Genomic DNA, 20,492 nt, shown 5'->3' with positions numbered 1-20,492 from the left:
CTACCTGTCCTTGTCTCCAGAACACACGCCACAGCACCCAGCATTTATATATGGGCTTTGGAGAACACACTTAGGTCCTCATGCTTGATCACTGAGTGAGTTCTCAAACCCTTCAGGTCACGTCATTTCAATATCTTCATTTACTTCCTTGTGAAATAAATAGTGTGGGCTAAAAAATCACAAGGCTTCCTATTTCGTGTATCATATTTCTGGGCCTTATAAAGTGAGCAATCAGCTAGACTGAGCCTTTCTACCCGGCCTTTCTCCATTCTAGCCAAGTTCTGCATTTTCTTTTTTTTTTTTCTTTTCTTTTTTTTTCTTTTTTTTTTTTGCATGTTAAATTTCTTGTCCAGTTTAACCTCCAAGAAGAATTGAAAAATAACTCAATAAGGAACACGTATTTCATTTGCACCTTGTGTGACTTAAGTAGAAACAGAAGGGAGCCCGCTATCCCAAGGAGTTGGCTACTCAGTTGTCTGGACCAGATCTTGAAGAACATAAAAACCATAGAGGAGTTGAAGACAATGGGAGTAGGGAATAGGGCACCTCCGAAATTTCACAAGCAGAGGATGCAACCGCAAACAAAGTGAAGTTGGGCCCACAAACTGTTACTGACTGATCTGAAAATCTCAACTGTTCAGAAGGTTCTAAGAACAAAGGGTGATTTTCCCCCTTGTCAGCCCTCCCTCCTAGGACAATGTACATTATGCAAAACTATAAGTATAAGACAAACATTTTTTTCCACTGACTCCTCAGCCCCACGGGACTTCAGGAAGACCTGAACTTTAAGCGAAGCCTTTTTATTTTTCAACACCCACAGCTTCCATTCAGCAATCACAAGTTTTCCACTTTGATCAAAGGGGCTAAATAGAGAGGGCCAAGGTAGCAGCCGGTTCTCAGCAGCTCTGGGTAGATTGCCACCCACTCCTTGTCCTTACCCAGCAAAGGACAAGGCCTTCTCCCTGAGTCAAACAAGTGTACCCCCAAAAACACTAGCTTGCCTCGCCCTATCTAAACCAGCAGGACAAGGGAGTAACAACAAATCTGTCTTCCAAACCCCAGACTCAGCTTCCTTGACAACCAGATGGAGACACTGCCTTCAAAGAAGATATTCACCAGTTCATCCCCCACCGCCTCTCCCACCTCTGTGGATTTTCATTTTATGAACTCACCAAAGAGGGCCTCTAGACCATCTCCTAAGTGTAAGCTGCCTTGCTGGATACTCAAATAGAGAGCTACACAGATCCAGAAAGGTGAATAATCCAAGCTTGGCTTTGGATGTGGCATTTTGCTGGAGCTTCTGGCATCTCCCATGACCTGCAGAGATAGACTACAGCCAACAGAGAGGGGTGCTGTCAATCTCAGGGGAAATAGCAGACAAGGTTTCTGAAGGCCACATCTGGTGACCGCCACACAGCAGCGATAAGTGCTTGTAGAGGTATTCTCAAATAAAGATCATTCACATTCACAGCTATGATCCGGCTCTGGGTCCCAGGGATCTATTTATTATATGAAATTCCAGACGTGGCCCAGAGGGCAACTTGAGCTGTTTAACAGGAATTGTCCGACAACAGCTGCCAAGCCTATTCCCATTCAGGAAGCCCTCTTACATCATCCTGTTTGATCTTCCCCATGACTGCAAGGCAAAGGGGGGTTAAAGCAAGGGCTGTGTTGACTGACTCAAGGAGCAAAGCTGAGAAGACGATGGCTAAGACGGAGCATGAGGTTTTTCAGCCTGTCAGGGAAGAGTCCTGCTGGCTTTCGGAGCCAGGCTGGTTTGGATACACCACCAAGTTCTTCCACTAGATTAACAAGTGAAGATTTGACTGAGAACGGTTTTATGCTTGCTGGGCCTCGTTTTCCTATACTGAAAAGGAGAAATATTACTTGCCTCTGAGGCTTGTGATGAGTGTAAAGTCAGCCTCTAGGCCAAGTTCCCAAGACTGTACCTGAGCCTGAATGTTGGTTTCATCACAAATACCTGGAGCACTATTTGCACCCACACACACCATACAGACACTTCACACGAACCTTCCTCAGCACTCGGCCTCCCCTCCCTCACCCCCTCACTAATTTCTTCCCCTGGTATGAACTTTATGACAAGACAGTCTCTTCAGCCAATCTAACAGCCCCTGAAATCACACTGTAAGTGATTTAGGAGCTTTAGTTCAGAAGTAAATTATTTCCAAATTCCAGTTCTCTCACCATGTCTTTGAAACTGTCCTCAAATTTCCTAGTGCCACAACCTTGTCTCCAGGTAAGTAAATGCCCACATAGTAGGCTCTTCTTGCCCAAGAATGGGTGTATTTCCAGTTTAGAGCAGGCTGTGATTGTCTGACAACCCCAACAGTCTTTGTGCGGCTGAAAAACGACTGCTCTCTCCGGGAACCCAGCAAAGAGACTAATCTGGAAGCTTTCTGCGCCACCAGCACGGATCATGCAGTGTGCAGGGTCCCCGCGGGAAGGCGTTCTGTGGCTGAAGCTAAAGGAAACAGAAGTGGTTGGTGTACACACATGCGGAACTGTCTCCTTCCTACCACCCTCTGACATCAACCTTCGTCTCTTGCTACAATTTCTCTGCACTCAAATTAATCCCGGACGATGAAAAATGAACCTCTCCCCCACCCTTGCAGCCACCCTTCGCCTCACGCCCCCAGAGAAGAGTTTCTCCATCCGGCAACTGGTGAAGGCTTTTTTCCAAGTCACATGATCCAGGATGCAGGGGAAAATCCTTCTTGGAACAGAGCTGGGTGCAGAATCGAATCAGATGAGGAGAGATAAGGTGTGATGTGGGACAGACTATATAAAGCATGGAGCCAGGGCTGCAACAAGCACGCAGCCGTGGGGCCCCTTCCCCTGACCCAGCCATGCAGGTGCCGCCCGGCTCGGCAGACAGCCTCTGGAGAAGCACGAGGCCCTGGAGAACCCGCAGCTACTTCTACCTCAGCACCATCGCACTGGTGTGCCTTGTCGTGGCACTGGCAATCATTCTGGTCCTGGTAGTCCAGAAAAAGGTGAGTAAACATCTTTTCTCTGCTTTCCTTTTCTTATTTATAATTTACATCCTCTAGAGGAACAGCTCTGGGAGCTAATGAATAAGTTAACTGGGAGCAAAAACCATTTAAAAAATGAAAATAAGTAAAACTATGAATATATAGAGATATTATATCAGAGAAACGGGGAGAGGAGAAATAAGAATGAACTTTGTGTACTAATTTAGAATTTTTTAAAGAGTACTATAAATGGACATGAGCTCAAAATTTTCCAGATGTACTTGAGCCAAAAGAGAAGTGAGGAACTACTGATCTCGAGAAATTAAGATTTAAGCCCAGATGGGTCGCAGCCTCACGGTATGGAGGGAAGAAGACATAGGGAGCCCTGCTAGAATAAGTACATGTAGTCATCAGCTCGGGAAGGCACTCAGCCTAATTCTAAGGTTATGTCCTCCATCCCCACTCCCAGGGTTTCTGAGGCCTCTCTATTAACAAGTCTGTTGTTGTTGTTGTTGTTGTTTGTTTGTTTGCTTGCTTGTTTGTTGTTGTTTGTTGGCTTGTTTTTAGTGAGGAACTACTTTTTTAAAAACCGTGATATTTGAAAGAAAGAGAGAAAGAGAGAGAGAGAGAGAGAGAGAGAGAGAGAGAGAGAGAGAGAGAGAGAGAGAGAGCGCAAGAGAAGCCAAGGCTTCCCAGCTCTGGTATTTCAAGGTTAAAACCCACAAAAGAAATCGAAAGCTTCCTCACAAGCCACTGACTTTGAAGAGCTCAGGGTGTTGAAAAAGTAGCAATGTTTTTGTCAGCTCTACCCTCTGAGATGCACACCTGACATGGGAGGCCACACCGTCTGGGGCGAGTGACTTTGTGTGAAAAGGGGTTAAGATGGAAGGGTTACAGGAGAAAGCCAAACTGTAGTTTAGGAAAGCAATCCTTGAGAGAGAACTCTCACACGCTGTCTGGAAAGCACTGTATGGTCAGCTCGCGTGACTCACAGGCTCAGGGAGAGATCCAGGCATGGTGATTTGGATAAACGTATGAAACGCACCCAACACCCTGCCCAAGTGTGAACAGGCCTACTTTTGTTTCATAATTCTCACAAGCCATATTATTATCACTCAGGGTTTTTTTTTCTTCTTCTTCTTTCTTGGCTTTCTTTCAGTTGCCTTAGACCACAGGCTCTGCAGCTTACTAGTTGCTGAGAGAAAGCTAGGGTCTTACAAGTATCATCAAGTATTGACATTTAAATAAAGCTTTGAAGCCTCTTCCTCCTGGGGAGTGGTGAAGGAAGTTATTCACACTTGGCCTTCAGAGCTCTTGGGACTCACCATTCAATGGATGATTTGCATCTGCTGCGAATGACTCTTAGGCAAAACTTTGGGCACCTTTTCTCTACTTTTCTCTGTCACTGTGATTTTGCCATGCACCAGAAATGTGCTGTTTTGCAGCAATGGCCAGATAAGGAAGATTGGAGTGGCCTTGTCAGTTGAAGGACACAGGCAGAACTGTTGGGTGTGAGAGAGAAGCCAAGATGGGGAGGGTTGATGATGGCACCGTGTAGAACCAATTCAAATCCGTTGTTGAAATGATTCCTCCCGGGAAACCTGGACAGGCTTCTGCCCTGTTTCTGCAGATGCAGAAAATGAGGTGCAGGCAGGGGACAGGGCTTGAGGTCAAGCACCCTGAGCAAGTTGTACAGTGGAGGGGGTGCTTAGTGGCTCTTGGATACTCTGTGAGAAGGCTGTTCCCTTCGCCTTCGCTTGCCCTGATGGTGGCAGAAACATGGAGAACGTTAGCACCCATTCTCTCAGAGATTTGTCCTCTTGTATCTATTGATCTGGCTTACCTCAGTGCCTGGGTATAGAATGGTGCACAGTCTGTCTCTGAGCTGTGATTTCTTATGTGTCCGATACTTGCTCTCCAGCTAGGGCTTTCCATTTTAATAGCTATGCTATTAAGAATCTAATGCTTTTCACATCTTTTCTAGTACATTATCAGGCATTAACTGTGTCAAGAACTGGGGAGATGTGAGTCCCCTGGGCCTGGGTTATCCAGAGTACATCCTGTAGGAAGAGAGATAGGGACTGCTACAACAGGTGAACTTAGCAACTGAAGAGGTTCGGTGGGAATCTGTCAAAGAACCCAAAGGAAAGGTCTGAGGAGCTCAGACTCACATCTTAGTTTAACACTGGAAAGGGCAATGAAAACATGGCATCCTCTGTGTACCACTGGGAACTGTGAGATTTACTCTACTGCCCGATGTAGGACCACCTTGAGACCACTGTGAAGAAGTGTTTCCCCAGCAGACTGCAGAAAAACACCACTGGAAACTACAGTATCTGGTCCTAGTGAGAAATAGGAATAATTTTTCAAGAAATGGAAGAGATGAGAATAAAAGTCCCCACTGGAAAACCACAGAGATGAGAAAAGAGATAAGAGAAGGAACAGTTAACCATGTGAGGAAAGTCAGCCAGGATCCTTGAGACTGGCTAGAGGAACAAATAACTCCAAAGTGAAAACTCCATAGTGGAGACAAAAGGGAAACTGAGGTATCATTTACTGTTACAGGCACTCATAAATAACCCTAACCAAAATCTTGAGCCAAATCCCCCCGCCCTTGAATTATTTATATAGCTCTCTAGTGATGTCTTTAAAGCCTTCTGAGATAAAATATTTTTGTTTACATTTAAAGCAACAATATTTAGTATGAAATATGTTTACATTGTTTGGCAAAACAAACCAACAAATAAGGGGACTTCATGTCTTGTCCTCCCAGCAACAGCCTGAATTTGCTGAGAAGGTCACGGTGAACTGATTCCTGTGTTCTTATATAAATCTGAGTGTCTACAAATCCATAGTGCCCAGATTTCACTATTATGTCCACCTTAATAGTGCTGTAGCATAGAGACCCTTCCTTCTCTGTCCGTAGAACTCTGCTTTGTGCCACTGTAGAGTCCTGTCTGATTCTTTTGTGCCGATGCCTTATGATTTACCTGTGCCTTGTAGGAGCCCTGTTATATTTCTCTCTAGGACGTTTTACCCTTTGTGCATGTTTACAAATAGGTATGTGCATTTGAAGCCCTAGAAATGGGAATAGAATGTGCATCATTTCACTTGAATGAATGCTGTCTATCAGCCTCCAAAGAGATGGTACAGCTCTTCAGGTCACTATGGGAAGAAAGAAAGGTTGAGTAACTCAAGCACGTACACACTTTCCCCATAGCTTTGGAAAGACTGTAATGATGAACAGTCTGCATGGAGAGCAAAGTGAAAGGAAAAAATATAATAGAGCTTCTCTTATTCCACCCTGGGAAAGGAGAATCCATGATGCCCCTGGTTTCCCAGGCACTGTGTTCACAGAGAAGTGTTTGTATTATAAGGAAGGCTCTGGGCCCTCAACCATAGTCATGTCTTGGCTTCCTAAACAAGGAGGCTGGGCTTACCGAGGCCTAGGAATGGACACAAACACAGCCCACAGTGGTATAGCAAGGTCTCAGCTTGCTTGATTTTCAAATATTGTATACCATTTCTAGAAAGAGAAAACAGAGCCTACCTTTCTCTGTCTGCTGGTATGGATAGTCGGTAGCTGCTGGTAAGGATAGTATAGGATCGAAGCTGTTTAGGAGGAGCCTGGGTCACTGTCCTCTTCTTAAGGGACTCCCTGCATCTGGAGTTCATTATATTTAATAATTTGTTCAATTAATTAATCTAATGAATTACGTTTTCCCAAAGAACTGAGATTTTTTTACTAAGGAGCAAGCACTCTGCAGGGCTTTGAAGGAAAGACTCACATGCATTGTGTGGGACCCATTCTGGGAACTCTCCCAACTTGAGAAAGCCCATGAAACTGAGCTTCAGGATGATAGGAGAATGAGCCACCTCTGGTTAGGGTAGGAAGGGTTTGGGGGAGTAACTAGAATGTAAGCCGAATCTGAGGAAATCTAGAAACTGACTTTTAATTTTTTAAAAACTATTATGATAAAGCCCATATAACCTTCCTCTAAATTGGTCAAGTATCCTTCACATTCATGCTGCCTCTGTGTAAAGGCAATGTTAGGCAATAGAAAAATTAAGGCAATAAAAAATTAAAGGCAATATAAAGGCAAGTTGTATGTAGGCTTCACTCATCCATGCTCTGTCCATCTCTATCCAGCACAACACTGTTACTATAGCCAAGAGTTCACAGTAACTCAACAATATTGCCTAATAACATACAATCACATACAGTCCGTGTTTCATTTCCCCATGTCTTCTGTGGCTGTGTTTTTTAAATCATTATTTGGGAGTCTAAGGTCATATACCAGAGCAGACCAAGACATATCAGGAAGTGAGACTAGATGACAACATTCATTGATAAAGGAGGTCCAGAAGACAAAGTACCAAGTCCATCTTTAGAGCAGGAAGAGTTCTTAATCTCACATCTGACAAGAGCTTCCTGCAGCGACCTTCCAAGACTATAAGACCTTTTTGCCTATTGCATTATGTCTTGAAGCCAGTGCTAGTCAAAGAATAGTTGGTGAACCAGACATGATGACATGACCAGAAGACTGACATATATATTTTTTTCCAAGTGAGAGAAGCAACACTGTTTACACCAGTGTGCTCCAAATCCCAGACCTGCCAAACCAGGAGTTCCTAATAAAAATACTTTGCCTGGGGGTCTCATATGACTGCCATTCCCTCTTCTATTTGTGTCTTGAGAGAACATACTGCTGTTTTGTTTACTTTAATCTAGAGAGACAATGCTACGGAGTCATTGGCCTTCACAGACAGTATGGCCAACTTTCTTATCTCTGGGATCTTTTGTAATGATTAAATTATTTCTCTGTGTTTTAGACAACTCTTAATTCTTGAAGCCCATTTAAAGACCAATGCAGTAAGGCCCAGGGTACCTTGAATTAAGTGTTTAATCATCTTAGCTTAAAGATAATAGAGATCTCCATGTGCCATGAGCCATCTTCTAAGAACAGATACGAATTCTCCATAGATGTTCCACACTTTAGTTGTTAGTAAAAGAGGACTTGGTCTGAAAAGCAAATACGGGAACTTACACACACTTGTTCCGTAACCTCCGCACCATTGCTTTGAAAGCAAACAAACCTTTTGGGGAATTATGACAAACTAAACACGTTATAGGACCCAAAGCAGTCCCTGTCAAATAGCTACTATTTTCAAACAAGGGTATGTCATTTACATGCCATATCTAATTATGACTGCAACAGCCCAGAGTAGGAATTGTTGGCCAGAGCTCTACTCGTAGTAATTAAGGGAGAGAAAAATACAGTTCTAGGCTAATGATTGGGTTGGGGGTCATTTAACCTGGAGAAAAACAGACCACACACGGCCATTCTTTTCATTACACAGAAAGAACTCCAGTACTGTTGGAATGCTCATCAGATGTCCATAGAGACTGAAAGAAAGAGAAAGTATACTTGAGGAAATGAAGCAGGGTTTGGTAACCATGGTGATTGTTTTTCCAGAGCTACTATGGAGATGATATGACAGCCTGAGGGAAGCCATTTGTTTGCATCTAGGTCAAGCCTGTGTCCTACCTTACTCAAAGCCAAGTCATTGAACAGGATAGTTCTCATTTTGCCCAGCCAAGGTCTCAAATTCCCCCAGCAAGGTTTATTAAAACAGTTTACACACAGCACTCAGTATAGTGCCTCGGGTCAAAACAATCTGACAAATTCTAACCGTCATCATCATGTCTCATAAATGCAAGCAGTCATCATGTCCTTAGGACTTGCTTCTCCATTCTCAAATTCAAGGGCTGTTTGACAATGAACTGCTCTGTCCTTGGCCAAGTGGAAAGTTCACTGAAGAATTTTAGTCGAGAATTGGCCCTAGACTCTAGTGTCTTGGCATCCTTCCTTACAAAACCATCAACTTGATGGATGGTCTATAAGACTTTGCGTTCTTCAACATAGGAACAGTCAGACTTCTATCCTGAATACCCTGGACTGTACATAAAAGGTGAAGCTGCTGGATCTACTGCCAGTGCTTTTGGCACTGGAGAGATAGAACTCTCAGTTGACAGGCAAAACCAAGGCTTTCCCTTCTATGACCCCACCCCATTACATATACTTAAGTTGTCCTCCCAGATAAGGATAGATACCTCTTCTATCCTTAATGGTCAAAGGTTTTCTGGAAGCCAGAACCTGTGAGAGATAATGGCAACCCAAGCTCTACCCAAACCTGCTGCAGCCTGAGACCCTCAGCATTAAAGCTTCAGAAATTCTTTCTTTAAGCACTGTGATTCTTTCATGGTGTATGCTATACTCACTCTTCTGATTGCATATTTATTTGTGGTCTTTAAATGGCTGTTTTAACGGACCAGGTCTACTGCATATCTTTTAATGAGTGACACAATGCACACCATAGATGATCCAAGGCTGAATGAGTAATTCTCTAGCATTTCTGCCACTGGGATGGCTTCACTGGTATTGCTCTTCTGCTAGTCACTCTGATGTTTGAGTAGATATGGGTCTCTTGGTACATTCAATCCAGTTAGAATTCATCTAAATGGGAATGCCTTTCTTTGTGTGTTTGTGCATCATGCTAATCAAAAGTCATGCTTGGCATTAAGACAGCTGCTTAATACGTTCTTGAAGTGCTGGCTGTTGTCTCACAGAAGCAACATAAAGGGGAATTTTGTGATGTCAGGTTTTCCTAAGAATCATATGGGTAATCATGCAATCATAGATGTAAAGCACCGTTACACACGTTTAGAATATTCAGGAAATAAGGCAACACAGTGGGAAAACAAGCAGAGGGGAAAGTATCTTCCAAATTAATTTCTCAGTTTTTTAGGGGAAACCCTAAAAACTGAGACCCAAACATAGACTTTCTTCATATTAGTATGACATCAAAGCTTGTATTCTCAGGGCCTTCAGAGCTGTATTCCTGAATGCCACCTCTTGGGTTACAAAAAAATACCTATTCCACAGATAACAATGTCCACAGAAGGAGAATGACAGAGCTCTTGAGAAAACAACTTAAAATGATACCTCCAGATAGTCATCAGCTCTTGCACAGAACACTAAAAAAGTCAGATATGGTTGGTTGCCAACTTTCAGCCTTGGTAGACATTAGGAAACTACTTTTCCCATGAAAATATTCACCCACTTCTAGTGTTTATATTTATCTCAACTAAGTGTACCAGAGGTGACTGTGACTTATACAGGCCAAAAGGCAAATGTGGCATTCTACTCCTTGTGGAAGGCCACTTACATGCCTCTCTAAGCTGATGTGTGAAATAAGGGACAGTGGAAAGCTAGTCTCTGAGGAATCTTTTGGAAACCAGTGCCCCTCCATCTCTATGGCCTCCTTGACAGAACACACTAACTACTTTTCTCTTTAATCCCCTCTGACTCCCAGCACAGTTTCCTCTTTAGCAGACAATGCTTCTATCAATCTCTTACTCATTTACTTAAAAGTCTATGTAGACATTTATAATTATTATATAAATCTTATGGAATATCATGTGACTAAACAAATACACCTTTGTGCTACATATTTATGAATATTTGCAAATTATATCTGGCTATAAGCTTATGATAAATCCATGAGGTCAGAGGCCTGTTTACTTATGATACAATATAATGTTTGGAATATAAACACTAATAAAACAATTCACAGTTTCCAACCACAAGCAAGGTAGAAGGATGTCTTCCAGGTATGTATACAACACTTTTAGATGAACCGAATGTGTAAAGAAGGGAGTGTGTATATTTATTCACTTCATTCGCTCATATGTCAACTTAAGAGGGGAAAAAAAATACTATGTGTGGAGAGTAAGAAAGCTCTTGACTGGAATGCGGAAGCTCCAGCCGTGGTTGCGAGCTACACGAGCTTGTTGTGTATCCGTGGACAAGTCATGTCGTCTTGTTTCTTGTTTGTGAGATGTGGATGGTGACACCTATCTCATGTTTCTGGTAGACAGGTAAGCTGGCATGGATAGGAAGTACACTATCATCGATTAATGAATGAATATTCAAGCTTTAAGGGTCTAAGGGTGGGTGGGTTCTAAATTGCACAGTGCTCTGAGGACTCCCAAGGTGAAAAGGAAGATAAGTTGTTGTACCTCAGTGGTGCCCTCACTCTGCCCTTTTTTCTATTCCCTTTCAGGACTCCACTCCAAAAACAACTGAGTCGGTCCCCCTTAAAGGAGGTAAGAGCTCAGCTTTAGGAATGACTGTGTAGTGAATCATGCAGATGACACCACAGTGTGTGATGCCTATTTATCAAACAGAAATGCTGTCACTCTTTCCAGAGTGGGGCAGAGGGAAGCTGGGGCTGAATGAGACAAGCTGATGCTTCTGGCTCATCTGGTAACCCCTGATCATTGTGCTAATGCACACAAACCTCCCTCCTGCCTGTCACACTCTCACTAACAATACCATTGCCGTAGCCAAGCTGTGGACCTCGATAGCCTTGAATTTTGAGCCAGAAGCCCTAACCTGAACAAATTTGCCTATGAATCTTGATACCATTTTCCACACAGAAGACTCTGTTACACATTCATTAAACACGATCATTGTGGTTCTAGATGAGCTAATCAGGGCCAGATCATAACTGTGTGGCATGACACCCAGCATAAACCAATGGTCAAATAACTGGTCAACTAGCCAAAATACCTAATGAAGTTTAAGGTCTATGAAAACAGACTTCTTCCCTCTACATTACCAGTCACAGGAGCTTTAACTTATTTCCCCTACTAGTTCCTAAGGGGATATATGCAGAGTTCAATTAACGTTGAAGATCAAACCCAAGGTCATCTGACTAGTTTTTTTCATGGCTCAAAGAATAAAAAATCAGACAGAGAGACAAAGTGTCTTGCTTTGATCATACAGGCTAAACCAAAAGGTCCTTGACCCTGACTCAGTGTATTCTATTCAAAATATCAATCCCCACCTTAGCTCCACTCACAATTTTCAGAGTCCAGGTACCAAGTACAGCTGCCTAACCACAGAAGTAGATGAGGAAAGGAAAGAAGATGAGATGGGTAGATCGACCTTCATGGACACTAGGGTAGAGGTGCTGGGCCTCTTTGGGTTCAGAGGACATAGAAAAACTGACGCAGCTCCTCACAGCAGCAACACATTTGTAGCTTCTTTCCTTCAGGGCATCCTACTGAAGACTTAGAATGTTCGGGCAAGGAGCCCTAGGCGGACAGCAGCCTTCTGAATCTTTTAAGATTAATGAATAATCTCATTATTGGCCAAAACCACTTAGAGCCTAGTATTTGGTCTTATTTCCTCACTTGTGTAGATAACCAGTTATGCAATAAAAGAACAAGTAAAAGTGTAGGTCACAGACACTGTCTGCAAGGATTTGGGTAGTAAATATTCTAGGCTTTGGGTGCCTTGGCTGAAATCAGTCATGCAGTTACCATAATTAGGAGAGCCTGAAAACACACGAATCTATGGGCATGACTACATACCCCTAGACATTATTTACAGAATAAGTAGTGCTTGGACTTGGCCCATAGACTGGAATAGCAGACTTGTCTGGTACAGGCAGTATGGGCTTTGGAGTTAGACATCCTTGCTAACTTGTTGTGTATGTTCCTGTGGAGCTCTGCAAGGAACAGTCCACCTGATTAAACATAATTCCTCCATCTCTGCTTCCATTGTCCTGCCACCACCTCCACTTAGAGTTTTCTGAGTAAGATTGGAAGTTTTCATTTGGCAAGGGGCAGTAACCACCTCCCATGGACAAAATGTCTATAGTGAAGATAGCCTTGATTAGGTATTAGGACCCTAGCCATACCAACTAGCTGTTCTTTCTTGGTTGTAGAGCACTCCAATCAAAGTTCACCAAGCATAAAGCTCTAACCAATGGGTTACAGTTAGCCCCAGATTACATGGAATAAAAAATAAAGGACAAAGTTGTCCTTTTGCCAGCCAGTCAGTTACACTTAAGGTGAAAACACTCCAGGAAAGTGCATCCTCCTGTGGTTTGGTGTTAGCCCCTCCCATCACAGGAAGAAATTGATACAGATGTCATTTATTCTGTTTTAATGATCATAAGAGGCAAAATAAAATACACTCTCCAAGTTACTTCCCAGTTTTTCATTTAAGGGAAAAACTTCTTTAGTTCATGAAATCCCCAATTTGGGGAATTATGGATTTGACCATTTACCAGTCATCTCCTCACGTGGCCCTTGACTAGGAATATCAGAACAAGAACTAACAACAACAACAACAACAACAAAATAACCTCTGTTTTTAATTCAGGGTTTCTACAACCAGATTCTATTTGCCGATGCTGATAATACTCCTCACTGCAAATATTAAATTTGGTCCTACTTCCTTTGGGTTGGTCTGAGGACCAGCCCTGAGAGTTAGCAGTACAGGGGTGAAGGGATGGGGGATGTTGCCATTAACATTCCGTTTGCCCGTAAGTTTCTGAGATCCAAGAGTCAGAGGGACTTGCTAGGGGCTCTACAGGAGACAACAGTAGTGCAAATATGAGACTCCAAGGTTTACTCTGCCACCCCTACTTGAGCTTCAAGGAGCCAACACCTTGTGCATGGCCTGACTCTGACTTCTATCGCACATCTATACTTGCCTTCACTCCACAAACTGGGGGCTCTGCAATAGAGCGAGGGAGAAAAATAACATCTGAGGCCAAAACCTGGTCCCCCACACCAGCAGGGTAGGTCTCTTTAGGAAGATTTCTCCTCTCCAATCACACTGGACTAAACATACTAAATGAGTTAGAGTTGGGGCTAGAAAGAGTGCTTCTTTCACAAGCTTGTAAGTAGGCGAATGCTTCCTGTGCAGCATAAGAGCCTGAGTCAGATCCCCATCACCCACACAAAAAAATCAGGAGCAGCTGGTATACCAATAATACAAGCATTGAGAACACAGAAACAGAAAGAACTCTGGCTCTCAGTGGCCAGGCAGCCTAACCAAACTGGAAGACTCTGGGTCCAGTAAGAAACCTTGTCTTAGGAAAGAAGATAGTGGAGATTGGGGATTTAGCTCAGTGGTACAATGCTTGCCTAGGACGTACAAGGCCCTGGATTCAGTCCTCAGCTCTGAGGAAAAAGGAAAGACCAAATAACAACAACAACAACAACAAAAACAAAAACAAAAACAGGTTAAGAAATATAGCAAGCAATTGAGGAAGACACCCTATGTTGACCTCTGACTTCTACACACATAAATACACATGAACACGTATAAATACATGTACACACACACACACACAATCTGTCTATCTATCTATCATCTATCTATCTATCATCTATCTATCTATCTATCATCTATCTATCTATCATCTATCTATCATCTATCTATCTATCATCTATCTATCTATCTATCTATCATCTATCTATCTATCTATCATCTATCTATCTATCATCTATCTATCATCTATCTATCTATCTATCATCTATCTATCTATCTATCTATCATCTATCTATCTATCTATCATCTATCTATCATCTATCTATCTATCATCTATCTATCTATCTATCTATCTATCATCTATCTATCTATCTATCATCTATCTATCTATCATCTATCTATCATCTATCTATCTATCTATCATCTATCTATCTATCTATCTATCATCTATCTATCTATCTATCATCTATCTATCATCTATCTATCTATCATCTATCTATCTATCTATCTATCTATCTATCATCTATCTATCTATCTATCATCTATCTATCTATCTATCTATCATCTATCTATCTATCTATCATCTATCTATCTATCATCTATCTATCTATCATCTATCTATCATCTATCTATCTATCATCTATCTATCATCTATCTATCTATCATCTATCTATCTATCATCTATCTATCTATCTATCATCTATCTATCTATCTATCTATCATCTATCTATCTATCTATCATCTATCTATCTATCTATCTATCATCTATCTATCTATCTATCTATCATCTATCTATCATCTATCTATCTATCTATCTATCATCTATCTATCATCTATCTATCTATCTATCTATCATCTATCTATCATCTATCTATCTATCATCTATCTATCTATCATCTATCTATCTATCTATCATCTATCTATCTATCTATCTATCTATCATCTATCTATCTATCTATCATCTATCTATCTATCATCTATCTATCATCTATCTATCTACAGCAGAGTTCTTTGACACTTCCTGAGAGTAGAGTTCTCTTGTCCTCTATATAAAGACAGAAAGAAATAGCCTGACAATTGTCTGAAGAAATTCTGAAGCCGCAAACTAATCCTAAGTCAACACAAGAAACGAATTGTCCTTTTGGAAAAGGAAAGAAGCAGGCAGGGAAAGCAAGAAAACTGTTGCAAGACATCCCAGGTAGGGCAAACCTACTTTCCAGAAATTCCTGGGAGAAAGCCCTGGGTGGGGGTGAGGGGCATGAGGTTTGTCACAAGGGCAGAAGCCACCAGGATGGGAGCCCTGTGCCATGACAGCTGTTGTAACCAGGAAGTCAGCACTGACCAGAGCCTGGGATGCAGGGCTCTGCACACATGCCGAGGTAGTAGCCCAGCACAGGATATCCTTAGCTACAGGGAAACCACAGCAAACCACACCCATGTTAGCAATGAGCCCTAACACAAACCTGTCACAAACCTGTCATTCCTGGCCTGAATAGGCCTGTCAACTGCCAACTTGCACTCACTCCACTGTCCTCGAGACTTGTTAGCCATTCGGTGGGATCCATGGACAAGTGGGAAGGCTGGGAGGCAAGCCTGTCCAGTCTGCTTCCTGCTGGGTTTTACTCTCTCTTCTAGCAGAGAGAGGTAACATGCCTCCTGCAGGGAGCCACAGGAACATGAAATGAAACCAAATTATACCTTCATTTTCCCACTTGGCTGGACCTCAGAGCATTATCCACCTGGTCCATTTTATTCTCCCATCTTCTATGGAACGATCTACCTCCTCCACATGCAGCTTGGAGCCAGGGCTCCTGCATCCTCTCGTCATTTCTTACTCTAATGTTTTGCTGCCACTGAACTTTGACTCTCTAATGTTACTCATGCTCTGGGTTCATTTGTCCAAATCCCAGATTACAGCCCCTCTTCCCTGGATTTCCTAGGAGTTCCAACTGGTGCCCCGAGTCTACTTTTCCCCCTCCAGACCTCACCAGGCACCATTGCACGTGGAGCTGCTCTGGTAGGAGTGAAACTTAGCCAGGGCTGGTAGGTTAGGCAGGATCTCGGTCTAAGTGAGTTTAGGAGAAACAGCCTTCTGTGGAGACAGTTCTAAGTGTAGTGGCTCCCTTTATTGAGGAAAATCAAGGGCTATATAACCCTTGAGGAATGGGTAGGGGCTTGAAGGGACGAGTGTACATCTTTGGCTGGGGTTGAGGTGCTGTGGAATGCTTCCTTTGCATAAAGAGGAATTCCAGGTGCTTGTAGGACATGTCCTTATATGGTGAGATGAAGTTTAACCTATAATCTGGACACCAGGCTTTGTGACTCCCTCAAGGGTGGTGGAGGTGGGGGTGGTAACGCTTACATGTGCCTGGACATGCAGCCCCAGAGCAAGGAGGAAGCAGTCCTACTCCTGCCACTCTCAGGACAAGATTTTCAGGGTTTGGACAAAATTCAACCTCACTCTTGCTCTAGACCAGCTCCCCTGATTTCCAGCCCCACACCCAACAGAACCTCGAATCTTTGTATAGCAGTATCCATGAAAGGATGCAGGACTTATAGAAATAGTCTCATGGACGTATGGTACAGTACAGGGTCTCCCAGGATGTGGTGAAGACTTCTAGGAGGGCTCTGTCTTGTAAAAACTGAAGCTATTCCAGCCACTAGAAACTTCTCAAAGTCTAGCATACTCTATCACTAAGTTCTGGAACAGAGGGCTACTGGTGCTTTGGCACTAGCTTGAGGGGATCATGTAACCTGGAGTGATTCCATATCCTGTCATTAGAAAGTTGGGTTTTGTTTTGTTTTATTTTGTTTCTTTCCTGTAAATGTTACGTGGCCCATGGTACCCAGAGGTCCTGGATGTATGTCCTAAATACCCTCCAAATTCATACCCTCCAAAGCTAAGAGGAGAAAAAGGGCATCAAAAGACATGAAATGAGGTAGGCTATATAATAAAGAAATACTGAGGATGAGAAAACTGAACAGCCAGGGAGACTAATTTCTCTCCGGTTTTTCACTGACCCAAATGGTCTATGGCCATGCGCCATATAGAAATCACACTGATGGCAAAGATATGGCACAAGGAGTGACAGCCTTCTTGTCCTCACAACCCCTTCCCTCAGGAGAATAAACACTGACTGGCAGAGTCCCACTCTGTGAGAGGGATGGAGCTGGATCCAGAATGCCCAAGTCTCCAATTTGTTACTCCTGGTTTCCATTTTTCTTCTTCCCCTTTTTCAGCATCATATGATGCTTTCCCATGGGGATAAATTGCTTTTCAGACAGTCACTTACTTCACTTGCCACAAGGAACCTATTTGTTCCTCCAATCAATCTGAACACACTCAATAAAACCTGCTCTTAAACCTACATTCTTTTGCTCGGGGTAGAGCTAACAGGCATCAGGGATCTCACTGTTGAAAAATGCCCAGGAAGTGAGCCCTTCAGACTGAAGTGGAATGGAGTCCCGGATAGGCTAGCTAGAGTTCTAAAGCCACCACTCTCAATTTTCACCCCACCCCCCTCAAAGAATGAGAAGGCAGGAGAAGATGTGAGGTATAGGGAATAGCAGAGAACACAAAGATGAAGACGTTTTGATTTGATGCTAGAATTGCCAGAGACAACACGCAGGCTCTAGCTCCAGAGAATATACCAACGTCCCTACCATCCTAGCACTTTAAGAGAGTGGAGGAAGGAGGAGGAAGGAGGAAGAAAAAGGAGAGGGACAGAGGAGGAAGGGGAGAAGGGTTGATAGTACTAGACCTCAAACTGGTTCCTTTTTATATTCTGTTCAAGTCCCAGACACAACATCTCTGGTCTTGGTTCTCTGCCAGCCAATTAGCCCAGGCCCCAGACCAGACAACTATTTGATATTGTTTGTGTGGTATACAGTAGGCTCAGTGTTGCATATTATTCCACTTAATCCTCTCACAAGCTGTGGAGGTGTACATTATTTTTCACTTTGAGGAAGAAAGAACAGCTCATAGGCTCTCACGTACTGGTGCTAAACCATATAACCAGTAAGTAGCCAGGGTGAGATTTGAACTCACATGTGTCTCAGCCAAAACCTAGCAGCCAGAGAGTATTTCTGTATTTCCACATTGCAAATAGGCCATGGCATAGTAAAGGCCATTTAGAATGTTAGAAGGATTTTAAGATGTTTCTTAAACCGCACCCCGCCCCCAACACTGCCAGGTCCATCAATCAGCCTTTAGTATGCATTAACTACAATGAAGTGCCCTAGAGCCAGATGTGTTTACCTTACATAACACAACAGGTCAGCACTTGATGGACTTACAGCTCCCAAGAGTCTTCATAGTATTGATGTGAAACCTAATTTGATTTCAACCCATTTTTATTCATTGCTTTCTCTGGGTTCAACAGTAAGCATGCTATCCATCAGGGATTTTTTTTTTTCAAGGACTGTTGTGAATCCAGAGTCTCCCTTTTACATATGACTTCTCTTGAGATTTCTGTCTATTATCAGAAATGACCTTGGTCTGGTAGCATCAAGGAAATAGTTAGATTTGAAGGAATGTCTGTGAACTGATCCTTTGCACAATGCCCACCAGGATAAGAGTTCACATTGAGCCCAAATGCTGCCAGGAATGAAGATTCCTCTAGATGGCGCTGTTGGGATTTTCCTGAGTGTTCTCCAAGGGAAGAGAAACTAAAGAGCTCTCTGTTTCTTCAAAGATAAAAATATTTCCAAGATGTCTCCACGCCCACCCCCCAAAAAATCAGAGAGACTCAAACAATTGTGTAGAGAAGTGAGAAAGTCTATTCTGACAGGTAATACAGTGTTTCGTTTTAATGAGCATCTCATTATCCAATCTTCTCTGCGTGGCATCTCAGAGCTGTGCCAAGAAAGCAAGAAAAGGAGACAAGAAGAAAAGCGACCTCACATTTTCAGAATCACGACCAGCCATGTGTTGTACTAGTTACTTGACGTCTGTAATTTTGAGTTATGTCACATTAGCTACACATCGGTGTGGATTGTGCGTACTTCACTGAAAAGGGAAATGACGGGTCCAACACCTTCACGAGAACCACATGCTCTCTGAGAAGCACCATCTGCCTGGTCCTTATAGGAGGTTCTGAAGAAGTTGACTAGGATTTGGCTCACAAATCATCTGACTCAAAATCCCAATTTCCCGACATGTGACTTGACTCTGACTTTCTCCCAGACTAGAGGATCAGGAAGGCTCACTGGGGCTGCCTTCTCAGGGATACCCTCCAGCTGTGTCTTGAGGTTTCAGATTCATTGTGAGAAATGGCTACAGACTCATTTCTCCTCCATTTAACCCTCGCTGTTCTAGAATGATCTAGAAAGGCATTGCTACATCTCAATCAACAACATTCTCCATCTAAAGAGGAACGCTAAGATCTGAAAGGGAATATTACAGAATCCCAACATCCAAACATCAACTTAGCCTCCATCTTCAGAGAGTTTCCATATTCCATCTCTCATACTAAGCCCCTCCAGACTCAGTCACTGGGGAGACAGAGAGCAGAGATACAGTCTACAGTCTGGATGCTCAGTCCACAAAGCTCTGGGGCTATGGCAGGATCCCTACTGTTAGGGGTCCCCTACACAGGTCTTCATATCCACAATAGACTATCTTATCATGGGTCCTCAAGCTGAAGAGACTTGAGGTACATGATTGACACTCCACACAATATTGTCTAGGTCTTAGCAAGAGTCCTGAGATTTTCAAAGTGGCCAACCCACTCCTTGAACAACTTGACCGGCCAAATAGCCAAGCTGCCATCTCTGTGACTTGAGTTCTAACTTAGGACATTTTGTAGGTCTGCCCTGGTACCATGTGGGAGGAAGGGAGGTCAGAGTGGTGCTATTTGTTAGCTGAGAGCTTTTTAAGCCTTCAAACACCACTGAGACTCTTGATTTTTCAACCCTACCAAGCATCCTTCACGCTGCTTCTGCTGACACCTCCAAATGTGAAGTAACAGAGAGGGTGCCTCCTCCAGGGTCTTCTTCAAGTTCGACAGTGTCACTCTCTCACTAACCAGCTCCTCCTTGAACCATCTCCAACAATGCCATTCTTAGAAGAAGTCCGTGCTTCTTCTTTAGCACGAAACCATCTAATCAATTCTTTAAGAAAAACTAAAGTATGCCTGCCATTTGACTTCAGGAAATGCAAATGCTTCAAAATAAGATAGACTTTTTCCATTATTGGCTTTCTCAGAATTACAACTGAGGTCACCCCACTATACACATGAAGACCAAAGGGGAAAAAACAGAAGAAAAAAATGCCTGCATGTGGGAGAGACAAGCCTGGGCTTGTACCTCTGCCACCATCTGTTTGTAGATGCTCAGCTCTTGCAGTTATCACCACAAGCCATCT

The 20,492-nt window shown here is 43.0% G+C and overlaps 1 protein-coding gene across 2 annotated transcripts in view; it reads left to right on the top strand.

Moving 5' to 3' along the window:
* The first annotated feature begins 337 nt into the window (after nucleotides 1-337).
* Tnfsf8 (TNF superfamily member 8) overlaps nucleotides 338-20,492 on the top strand; it is a 28,768-nt gene continuing 8,613 nt past the window's right edge. Inside the window, exons 1-2 of one of the 2 annotated variants that reach the window (XM_087551075.1) lie at nucleotides 338-3,014; nucleotides 11,121-11,163. In XM_087551075.1, the coding sequence (XP_087407201.1) occupies nucleotides 2,811-3,014; nucleotides 11,121-11,163 (247 nt within the window). In that variant the 5' untranslated portion in view covers nucleotides 338-2,810. 2 annotated transcript variants of the gene reach the window in all.

The sequence above is a fragment of the Rattus norvegicus genome, chromosome 5, assembly GCF_021556685.1.
Source record: "Rattus norvegicus strain SHRSP/BbbUtx chromosome 5, alternate assembly SHRSP_T2T, whole genome shotgun sequence".
NCBI lineage: Eukaryota > Metazoa > Chordata > Mammalia > Rodentia > Muridae > Rattus > Rattus norvegicus.
This window is presented reverse-complemented; position numbering and strand designations above follow the sequence as displayed.